A 12692-nucleotide genomic window follows, 5' to 3' on the forward strand; every position below is an offset into this window, starting at 1 on the left:
ATATAGATTCGTATTGCATTTAATTCACATAATATGAAGAATGTTCCCACAGTGACAATGTAAAGTGATTAATGTTCAGGAGTGTGCACATTTCTTTTAATGTTCGTGGAAGAGTTAACACACTTCCTTTATTAGTATTGTACAGTATTTCACTATCTTTTAAATAAAATGCAGAGGGTAACACAGCACAGATTGCCACAAAGGAACATTTTTTTTTCTCTCTTTTGAAAGTCTAGGTCTCCCAAAAACCGTGCCTTGTTTTTCATAACATGTTAGTCTTTATTACATAATCTGTCACGTAATATACTGTAGGCTATCCTGTATTAATTTGCGATTATTCGATATTTAATGTAATGAGGATAGGGCTTTGTTTACTGTTAAAGTGAACAGTAATATCAAGAAACAACAAATGCTACGACACAAATTTCATTTTAAGACGTGTTGGACTATTGCTACAAATCACATACAAAATAAATTTGTGATTAAAGCATCTGTTTCTCTCTTTTCTTTATCTTACTTTTATGTTATGTATATTCTTTAGTGTTCTCTTTTGATCCTGTTCATCCTCTATTCGACCATTATGTAATTTTCATTATTTATTGTTACAGTATTATATCTGTGTTGTGTCGTAGGATTTAAGAGAGGGACTTATGGCCTTAATTCTATCGTATTAAATATGTAAAAATAAATAAAGCTATGCATATCATAAATTATATTATTTTTGTAGGTGATACATTATTTACTTACTTAATTACTTACATTATTTACTTACTTAAGAAACCCGGAGGTTCATTGCCCCCTCACATAAGCAAATTTATGGACCGATGAAAATGCTCTCTTTTAATTTGCCTTCACTCAAACTAGTAAACTTTTCTTTTAAATACTAAAAACCACACCCTTGTTTGTTCATTGCGTAGACTTCACTTTTAACTGTTATGAAATTTACTGAATAGAAGGGACCAATACCTATTTATTTATTAGATACACAAAAGAACATACCAACAACCATAAGAAACCGGAAATAGGTCATAAAATTCATAAATTCATAAAATGCATTAGCTTTTGTTTTGGTTTACAACCCCCAACTCGCGCCAAATGTGTCCTGGGAGAGCGCTTATCGAAAAGTGAAATCATAGTATATCTTAAAACCCTTACGTGATACGAAGAAAATAGATGCATTTTCGGATTCAGCGCGCACCAAACTATGAAGGACACATTATTTTAAGTCGAAGCAAAATTCTTGTTGTTGTGTTATTAGTTTTTGCCTTTTTTAGTAATTCCATTGCTTTAATACTCGCTTGCATGCCTGTTTGCTTGGTTCATTTATTTGCAATACCTGTAGATTTGATTGATGAATAACTTTCTGAACTTCGGCAGTCTGGTATTATCGTATACTATTACCATAGCGAAGGCACTTAGGAGGATTAATTCATTACATACGATGGAAAAGTGATGTGTGACCATAATAGCTAATGATTATAATTTTTTACATGTTGGAGAAATTGTCGAATGGAAGCTACTCATTTAACTCTCTCATTCCACTAATACTTCTTTAGAAAAGACTAAATGAAAGTATGAAGTCTTCTGAAATTAAATGAGAAGATATGCAGGGTGTTTCCGAGCTAGTGTTACAAACTTTCAGGGATGATGGGGAAGGGCACATGTATCAATTTGAGATAAGGAACCCTGGTCCGGAAATGACCGAGTCGAAAGTTACAAGCAAAAATATTTGTGTGGAAATGAAATAATTTTATTCCTCTGTACACCTTACTTATGTATATTTATCTCTATATCTTACACATAGGCCTACTGTATTCATCTGACGTTGTTTACGTTGTCTACTTACAGTATTTTATTCAGTGCGCTGTCTGAGGTGTGGGGACAGGAAACTACACTAAAGCAATGCAGATAGCGTAATGTGTAACGGACATGGTCGGTCCTGATATGCGTCTGTAGACAGTAGTGTATGTGTACAAGTTGCAGCGTTCAGTCGATTAGTCCTAGTGAAATGGAGGAGTACACGAGAGCGGAATATGCAGACCTTGATTTTCGAATACGGATGAGCCAATGGGAACAGTAGACAAGGTCACAGATTGTATCGCGACAAGTACCCATGTAGGAGATATCCGGTCCATGCCATCTTTCCCCGACTGTTCCAAAGGTTAAGGGAAGGAAGGCACGTGGTGCCAAATTACAATTCCATTTCCACACAACTATTTTTGCTTATAACTTTCGACTAAATCATTTCCGGACCAGGGTTCCTTATCTCAAATTGATACATGTGCCCTTCCCCATCATCCCTGAAAGTTTGTAACATCAGCGCGGAAACACTCTATATATGTAGGCTATTTTAAGATTAGTCAGCAATGTCCACACTCTGGTAAATTTTAAAAATCTATTCTAAGTCTGAAAGGTTCTCTGTCCTTTCTCAATGCGAGTAGAGACGAGTAACCTCGCTTATATAATGGGTAGTATATGGACGCTGAGCCAGAGCATTTATGTCGAGAATTTAATTCGCAAATTATAAGGAACTTTGTAGGGAAGGGCATTAGTAACAAGAAGGGAGATAAACACCTACGAGTGTTAACGTAGTTGTTGAAATTATTGACAGAAATACTGACACACATACAGGTAAATGACAGTTCATTTTAAATAAACGGAAACTTTCATAGACCCCAGTTATGCATTAAAGTGGTAAGTCTACAGATATAAACTATCTTATATGTAATAAATGAAATTAACAAAATGTATTTCAATGCCGTTGGTACAAACCCAAAAGACATCTGAGAGCATACTAAAAATTGCAGACAGATTAATATCATTTAACACGCAATTTAAATTGATTGAAAAGTACTAATGATCCCGGGGATCCCCTTATATACATCCCAGGGTTAATGAAATCTAAATTACATGTTTCATGTTTAATATGATTCTTGCAAGGTTTCCCGTGCATATATGTGCATATTTTGGACGGTTGTACATATTTCAACATTAAGAGCATGTTTTTTTTTTTGTAGCGAAAACTATTTTCTAGTTTTCTTGACTTGGCAAAACTTGCAGTAATTGTTTACTTCAGCTGACAGCGAGTTTTCCAGACAAAATTTATTCACAACTCTTTCATTTGACTTCGGGAATACTTACAAACTACTAAAGTTGAGCAGAAAACGATAATATTTATTTCATCTAGTTAGTCGCTACTTACGATTTTAAGGTAATATGTATTCTTGGATAGGTCGCAGTGTACGTTATATTGGTAGTTGACAGGGGACGACTGAAGTTGGTGTGTTTGTTTTGATGTTCCTTGTATATAACGATGTATTAATGAGCTGGTCTGTCATTTTGCTTTGCGCAAATTCAAAAGCAGCATACTCCGCTCAATTTCAGTAGTTTATATGTAGGCCTATGGTATTCGGAAAGTAAAATCAAAGAGTATTGAATCAATTTTGCCGAGAAAACGCGTCGCCTTGTAAAGTTAAGAATTATTGGCCTAATGAAGATGAGGAAAATTATGCTTCAAGGAAACGATTGTGATGTGGACGTTAATCTTATCGTGTTACCAAATTATAACTTTTGTCTCCTCACTTCAAGTTATGTAGAAAGAACGTTTTCTATGCACAAGTTAATTTTTACGTATAGGCGATAGGAAAGAAATTAAAGTGACTGTATTTTTCTTTATGCCCAATACTTTGAACATTTCTCATTTCTCGTACATGGCTAGTGTTTATTTTCGTGGGATTTTATACTATGTTAAGTTTGCGACTCTTCAACTTTTAGGTGTATATTTCGGCATTTTAAGTACATATTTGCATGCATTGGCCGCGGTGGACCTATTGGATGGCCTGCTCGTTCTCCCGACCTCACCCCACTTGACTTTTGTGTGGGGGGGGCACTTGAACAGCCTGGTGTACGAGACTTCAGTTGAATCGGAGGAAGAGCTCGTCGCTTCGGTGCTTGCAGCTGCTGAATCTCTAAAGCACATACCTGGAGTCTTTGAACGTGTACTACAATGACGTCGTTGCAGAGTTTGTATTGACGCAGGAGGCGCACTTTTGAACAGTTTTCGTAAAGGTCACAAATTGAAATGGTTTTGAGGAATGAGTGTCATAAGTAAGGAATTTATATACACTCTGTATCATATACCATGCTATACCATATATCATATCGTATCACATTATATCATATCATACCATATATATCATATCATATATCATTTCATATCATACCCTATCATATATCAATTATTGGCAAAATAAAAAAGAAATAAAAATATAAAATATCATATTAGATCAGATCATACCATATATCATATCGTATTTTTATGCCGTTTAACGTGCTAATATCGCGCCTTAGCACATGTCCACAACTCAGTACTTTCCATAACCTATAACTAACACATTTTTACACCGACACTTGATTGGCATTCCTCTGATTGAGGTTCTGGATGATCATTCTGGCTGGTACATCTTACTTGACGATTAGTGTCAGAGGAAGAACAATTGTTTTTATGCATCTGAAGTCTGATGAGTGTAACATGTAGCTAATCGACGATGTATGCAATGGAGGGGGAAAGGAACTGGACATCCTACCCCATTATCTCCTGGCCTAGTTGCCTCATAAGTGGTGCTTTCTGGTTTCACTTGTGAGGTTCAGACCTGTTTTCGGACAGTTGGCTAAACAACAACAACAACTTGATTAGCAGTCAGCAAGACTCCGAGCCTGAATCTAAGAGAACACGTCATGATGTCACATTAACAACGAAACATCTATTCGCTAGAAGAGATCTGAACCCAATTTCGAGATTTTCTCTCAGCGTTAAGACTGCGTCTTAACCATTATGTACAGTACATATTAATTGGGTATTATAGTACCGGTATTGAAAGCAATCGAAAATAGAACACATGGGATGTTGAAGATGTAAGAAAAATAAATGCAAAGTAAACTTCATAATTTTTTATTCAAATATATTCAAAGACACTTGTTCATAAACATCATGAAAGAACTTTTCTGCCTTTGACTCTGATCTCTTGCTTTAACCGATGCCATTGCATTATGGATTCCCCAGGAAATGCAACCATCTTCTGCCACTGGTTCCTTTCTGATACGCCAGTCGCGTCCTTGTCTGTTTGGAACAATAAACACAATATAGTTGCCCAAAATGTGACTTACCGTTATAAATATTTTCATAGCTTCAACACCAAAGACAAAATAAGTAGGCCTATGTATAAAATAAGAACCTATGTGATGGACATGTCCTTCGTGGAATATTGAATGAATGAGGATGTTAAATAAAACTTGCTCCACAATTGATTTCCAGTAAAAATGCCACAGAATCTGTCACGAATTTAACAGAAATTCCTGTACACAGAACTAAATTCGTTTAAAATCTTCTTTCACTTCTTTCAACACCATGTTTTTAGTAATCAGGGCAAGTTCATAATATAGTAAGTGATCCTCAGGTTGTACAGATCCAGAAACAAAATTTGGGCCACCTAATATTACCACAGTCTAGTATATACAGTCACGAAACTCAATACGTAGGGAATATGCATCCATAGATAGTTACTAATCATTAGGATCGCTACTATCGCCTCATCACAGACAATGCGAAATAGTACCGGCACAGTCTATTGTTCCTAGTACTCTCACAGCTGAAGCTTCGCGACTGTATATACTAGACTGTGATATTACAAAGTTCCAGATAGAACGCATTGCGCATATGCAGTAAACAAGGGCGCCTAAATGTCTGCTACTTGTGGACATTCTTGCGAAGTATATTGCCTACATAGAGGACTGCTACCAAGACACCCATTTTTTAATTCCGTATCTGTACTTTTTGCCCAAATGATGGAACCTCTATGTAATTCCGAAATAAAGTGTTAGCTTCTAGGACACGGTGGAGTATCCAAAAGTTTACTTCTTAGCAAATTAGCGTGAAAGCCTTGGAATCCATACGTACCTATATATAAATCAACAGTAGAGGAGGCAAGACCTGTCCTGTGAACTTATCATGTACCGTGGCTATATCACTCATGGGTAAGGAGGAGGAAGATAGTTTTTAGTCTGAGATGAACTTCCTTGTCGGTAGATGCACATAATATAAACCACCATGAAACAAACTCTCTTTCTGATAGTTTATTCTTTCTCCTCTCGCACAGCTCGCATGCCAACTCTCGCCTCTTCATCTATACGTTGTCTCGATTGCAAATCAAGGGATAGATTCATAGCTCCAGACATAGAGACTGAGGATTTCATTTCCAGCAGTTTAATGAAGATTTATCTCCCAAGCTGGTACGTTCAACCAGAGGTCCCGGGATCGATACCCGGCCCCGGAACAATTTTTCTCTTGAAATTATTCGGAGCTTTTGTCTGTATGTACCAAACGAAAGAGCATATTTTTCTGGATAGGATATTTATAGGCCTATAACTTAAAAACCACAAAAATTGGAGCTGCCTCCTTTTGGCTACAAATCCTTCATTGTCTGTCTTAGTGACTATGTCGTAAATTAGTCTACCCGACTAAGAATCAAGCGGACAAAGGTTTCATTATTTTATAGACAGCAATGAGTTACTTCATAGCCACATCACCGTCTCTGAACATTATCTTTATTTTAGAAAGGAGATAAGTAGAGAGATTTTAGAGAGTGCTCACCTGCCAGCACTATGCGTCCTACCAGGTCTCCCTTCCCAATCCCGCTGTTGTGCATGACTTCAATCTCGACTGCGTAATCATTCAGTCTGTCTACTGGCGCACTACAGCTGAAAGATTCGTTGAAATTTGGGTTCATCGTGTTCTTCACTATCTTCGTTTTATGCGTTGAAATCACTTTTTTCTCTTTTAGGAAGGTTACCTTCACGTAGGGATCTGAAATTAAGTTTCATGTTGAATAATATGCGCATAAAACTAATGTATTTCCTATACTTAACATGCATTAATGTAAGTGAACCATGCTCCGCACTCACCCACTCACCCACACATGCACACTGATTCTTTCCTGTTGTTCCTGGGAATTATAGAGAAAGAACTACTATACTAGCAAGTATTAATGTTATGTCACAAGCGTATATCAATGTAAGAGTTTATTGGTTGATTATTTGTTGTTTAACTGGTTTATAACTTATTTATTTATTACTTATACAAGGTGGGTGTGAAATAACACTGCTATGGAAAGTCCATGGTTTTCGCAGAAAAAAATTTTTTTCCTAAATGTTTAATACTCTCTTTTTCGAGTAGGATCGTGATTTTTGTTCATATTGACAGGAAATCTAATAAAGAATCAATAGCGTGGACGGTTTTCGTATAAATTTAATTTAAAGCCCACTAATTTGAAACCACTGACCGATGCGACCAACTTAAATCATTGTAGCCGGAAAGGGAGATGGAAGGTAGTTCATTAAGGCAGACAGACCTGAGTTCTTACATCTGTATTACGAGAAAAAAGAGCAGTGTGTTAGCGGCAATGTTGTCAGACTGCTGAAACTTCCAACTCAATTTTCTAATTAACCTTAATTTATTCACAAAACGTAATAGACTATAGGTTTTCTATTCATTTAAGTGTATCCTGTCGTTCCTTTCAATCTGTAGGATTATTTCACATCCACCTTGTATAGCCTATAAGGTGTGTGTAAGGTACTCCATGACAAACAATCTGAAGAATATTTTTCGTAGCCCTTTCCCCTCCAGCTATCAATTTGAAATTGAAAACTTCCAATTCAATCGTTAACGATTTTTCGAGAGGATCTTAATCTGATAACTTTGGAAGATTCCATTGTCAAACTTCCCGCTAGGCGAGATACTAGTTATTCTCGAAAGGATCCCACAGTTAGTAAATGTTTTCTGAACAGACCATTATATTAATTATCCCAATTTTTTGCCTTCTGTTCACTATATCAAGACTTTGACCAAAGTGTTGCTGGGTATTCAAAACGAGAATTGTCCTGGTTCTGACCAGGAAATTGTTTTCATACGTTTTATGTTCTTTCTTGGTTCATTCACAGACTATACGTCTAACAGTGTTGCTGCATTACTCCTCAGACAAACTTTAACTCAAAGAATGCAGTGTTAATTTCTACTTTTGCCAATTTATCTGCTAATATAAAAATGTCTCTTTACATTAAAAGAAATTGGGCTGATCGTTGCAGTGCATTGAAGCATAGATTAAACAACTATAAAGTAGTGCACCTAATTTCAGTTTCAATCCTCTGATCCTGAGCTGACGGCCCTTGGTAACTACGACATTTATTTCAAGTTCACTCCACCAGATGATCGTCTGTAAATCACCGCAGTCTGGCGCCGCAACCTTCAGCTCTTTAGTAAATGTTTTACATTGTCCATTCGACAAGTTCGTCACCTGAAACACATACCATGTTCTCATAAATAGACAAAATAAATACTTATGTTTCCTCTACAATGAAGGCGTAATGAAAGGTTGCCAGTTATTTTCAACATTATTATTAACGAGCTCACTAGGCAGTGACAAGCACTTTTCTTTAGGAATTGATACATGTATATTGCGTTCCATGATATTTGACAAGCGACGTAAACATTTCGGACAGAAAAAGGGAGAAGGATAATTGCTAATCAAACAACAGCAGAGGTCACATCTCAGGCTTATCTTGAAGTCGGGAGGAGGTAGAACGCTTCAGACTGCTCAACTTGAAGATAAGCCTAGAATGTTACCTCTGTCATTGGTTGATTAGAAATTATCCCTCTCCCTTCCTCTGCAGGAAATGTTTACGTCCCCTGGCAGACATTATGGAATGCAGTATAGTTCTAAATATATTTTATTAGTTTGCAAATTATGCTGTTTTTGTAAACACGAAGATAATCTAGAAAGATGAGGTTAATGAACGTGAGATTATAAAATTTTTAGATTTTTTTAACTCCAACGTTCCGGAACTACTTGGAGGTTTCATCACTAGGATCATATTTTCTAGGATCATAGCGTAAAAAACTGGACATAAGGCCCCAAGCTACCTCTCGACATTCCCGGAATCAATAAAAACATAACAGATATATTCTGTAGGACCAAACAGGAATTTATGTAATATGTTTTAATTGGTCTTATAACTTTTTAAATTATGTCCTTAACTGTTGTGAAAAATAAGTTCAAGTTGCATTAAAATGGTCTTCTAAAAACAGTCACAGCGAAAACCTTAAATCTCAAAAGCAATGGCATTTGAAGAAAAATAACGTAAGTTGAAAATATTGTAACAATGCCGTTATAGATCAAGCATAAAATTTTAATTATCTGAATTTTAACATACAGTAAATACTCGCTAATTCGGATTTCACTAATTCAGAATTTGCAATAATTCGGACGACACTTTTTTACACTTGACACTTGGAGATTAATGTTCCAAGAATGTAGTAATATATTCAAATTACCAAACATAAGATTCATTTAGATAGAATAATTAATTGAATACTATCACAAATTTTATCCTGTCATTTCCCATAACTATGGTCCTGGAACACAAGTATGGTCCACGATAGAACCATTCAAAGAACATTCTAGAAGTAGCATAGACTGTTCGTAGATAGCTGCAGTGACTTGACTTCAAACTACAGTATATCAAAAATATAGATAAACGAGGTACTACGTTATGGGGTACAAAATTTGAATGGTTATATCGTGGACCATAGTTGTGTTCCAGGATCATAGTTATGGGAAATGACGATACGTCATGATGTACATGAAGAACAGCAGCGCAAATAGATGCACATAACACTTACCTCTTACTTTAAATCAGAGTCTGAAAATTCCAAAGCTAGTAGAGAAGAGTGAGGTTTTTGTACGCAGTGGATAATGGTACGCACCTAAGTTTTAGGATATGTCAGCACTATATCGCCGTGTTCGGTGAGTTAGTCTAGCTGCAACATCGGTAACGTCAATCTAGTCAAGTGTTAGCACTGTACTGTTGATTCAAGCGCTTCCAGAGTGTCAGCCGATTTGTTTGCAGTTTTCTTATAATTTTGTGGCGTCATTGTATTTCATCTGAGTGATTTGGATATTCTGTTACTTTGCTTCCATGACCATTCAGAGCTAAACTATTCTAATGGCGACAGTTGGGGTATTCACAAGTGGTTATGCTTCCCAATACTCCTCCTGCATTTCAATATTCAATCAAAAAAATTATTCTAACAGTAAGCGCCTGTTTTTGGTGAATTCGGTAAAGACAAAGAACTCTGGTATCGTTGTGTCTTATGTTCAGGATGAATTCACTCAGATTGCAATGCTACTGAAACTCTAAAAATTTATTTCTGACTTTTGCAATTTAAATGAAAGAAAATTTAGTGTAATATTTCTCTAATGTTTGCATATTGCTGTTAAATGTTGATTTTATACCTATTAATACATATTCCAATTGAGGAGCTTGGTATCAAAGTTGGACAACTCCACTTTTCCTTTTTTACAGGAGAGACGAAAATTAGATCCTTGGAAACCAATGTCACCGTTATACGTACATTTTTTTAAACATTCTTATGGGTCATAGAAACATTTTTTTAGTCTCAAAATGTGATTAAAATTAATATTTAGGTCGCAGATTAAGTTTAAAAAGTGGAGTTGTCCATCTCTGAAACTAAGTCATGGAATTGTTTGTTTTTGAAACCAAATGAAGTCATATTTAAAGTGTAGTTGTCTGTTTTTGAAACCAAGCGACGCCATATTTAAAAGCGAAATTGTCTGCTTTTGAATCTAAGTCTCTTCTAACTCAGTTTCAAAGCAATTTACGTAAAACAGTACTTATTCATCCACAAACCGATTATGTAAACAATCAGCCATGTTGGATTCGCGATGCGTGATCGGAAAAGGTGGTACGAATGTGGGCTTCTCGTTGGCTATTGAAGGAATTGTCCTAATTTGAAACCAAGCCACAGTGGAGTTGTCTACATTTTGATTCTAAAGCGCACAAGTAAGTGTTATTTTCACTCTCTTCTGTCCCTTTTTTAACCTAAACAGTTTCAGAATCGCATTCAGCATACAAAATTCTATGAGAAAGAATCGATATCTCGAAATCGCAAAAAATTGAGTTGTTTAACTTTGATACTATGCTCCTCAATTGCATTTGTATCTGCGTACTACTACCCCAACTGTCTGCATCCCGTTTCCCATTTGATAGGGTAATGGCACTCATTACAACGTTTTCATATATCATCAATAGAAAAGAATGTTGTTTAGAAATACATTTTGTAACTTGTTAATATGATTAGAACCTAATTGTTTTATTATATCCTACAGTTACAGTATTACATTAAAATTATCTTGGAATTTATAACAATAGGAAGTTAGGTGTGTGCAATTACCCCACTCTCCCTCACTTTTTGTGCAGTAATTGACTTGGACTAAAAAACTTCAAACTAATTCTTTTCTAATTAATGTTTTGTGTTCCATATGTTTGTAAAATAAAATGATTAGACACTAAGTTAGTAACTGAACAACTACACAATATTTTTTTTTTTTTTTCAATTGCCGAAATTATCCTGTCCCACTGAATTTCCTACAATTTGGACTTTTACGAATTCAGAATCGATTTTCCACCATTAAGTCCGAATTAGTGAGGTTCTACTGTATGTTAAAATTCGCATTTGACGTTCGCATTTTGAATTTAAAATATACGAATGAAACTGTAAATACTTATATAAACAGAGGTGTGGATTGCATGCTTCTGCATGTTGACAACACAGGTAGATAGAATATCCATGCAATATCGAAGAGGTGGGGATGAGATGAATAAGAATGGCTCATTTTTAGTCCTAACTCAAACATATCTAACGGTCACCAAATAACACAGAGTCTCAGAGCATCAGATAGACGCCACTTGCGTAGCCTTCGACTGACATGAACATAGATCGGATGCAAGAAGGGTCATCTACTGGTGCCCCTCATCCAGCACCGGGAACATATACCAAATGCCAGCGAGTGCCACTCAATATGTAAGACATTCTTTCAGGTTTCCCAAAAAGGGACCGCCTCATTGGACAAAGTATAACTAACACACAGAGTGAAAACAAAACATATCACAAAAGAGAAATGTAGGGAACGAACAAAAAAGTAAAAAATAATGTTGGACGTTCAAACAAAAGTTCTTCCTTTTTAGGAAAAAAAATATAGGTGGTATTTTAAATGAGAAGTGATCCTTTGATAGCAGTAAGGGAAACATCACGAATGAAGTCGTATTTGAGCTGGAACTTCTTGCAGAAACTGACAAAGAGGCGAGGTATTGTGTCTCCACCACAAGCAACAATGCTAACAAAGAAATTCCCCTATTCACACTTACGTTTTTCTTTATAGTTTGAATTCAGTAACATCAACAACGGTCGAAGGAATGTATCAACTTTAAAACGAAATCCAAGGCATTCTTAACACAGATGGTGATTTAGTTTTTCAAGAACATTTTTCAACCCTATTTCTAAAGATGATGTATCATCCCCTGTTAGTAATACATTTTGTATCATTAAGTTCTGTTTAATTCTTCGCTCATATATAATGTCTTCTGAAGATGTGTAAGCTATGTGAGGGCATGTTTAGATGGTTGTTTAACCCTTGAAAAATGTATTGGCTATACGTGAAGCTCTTAATTTTTTTCTCGCCCTGCCTTGTGTGTGAAATATTTCTCAAAAGACCATCTGCAATTTGTTCTTGGATATGATGAAGACTCACTGAACACAGCATTGCATTGATACTACATAG

At 35.9% G+C, this 12692-nt stretch overlaps 1 protein-coding gene across 1 annotated transcript in view; it reads right to left on the reverse strand.

The window, feature by feature from the left end:
* Positions 1 to 4935: 4935 nt before the first annotated feature.
* Positions 4936 to 12692, reverse strand: part of LOC138709095 (synaptotagmin-7-like) — a 64655-nt gene continuing 56898 nt past the window's right edge. The window contains exons 7-9 of the mRNA XM_069839619.1: positions 8180 to 8348; positions 6650 to 6862; positions 4936 to 5119 (exon numbers count right to left, since the gene is read on the reverse strand). Of these exons, the coding sequence (XP_069695720.1) occupies positions 4989 to 5119; positions 6650 to 6862; positions 8180 to 8348 (513 nt within the window). The 3' untranslated portion in view covers positions 4936 to 4988. The remainder of the gene's footprint in view (positions 5120 to 6649; positions 6863 to 8179; positions 8349 to 12692) is intronic.

The sequence above is a fragment of the Periplaneta americana genome, chromosome 11 (genome assembly GCF_040183065.1).
Source record: "Periplaneta americana isolate PAMFEO1 chromosome 11, P.americana_PAMFEO1_priV1, whole genome shotgun sequence".
Taxonomy (NCBI): Eukaryota; Metazoa; Arthropoda; class Insecta; order Blattodea; family Blattidae; genus Periplaneta; species Periplaneta americana.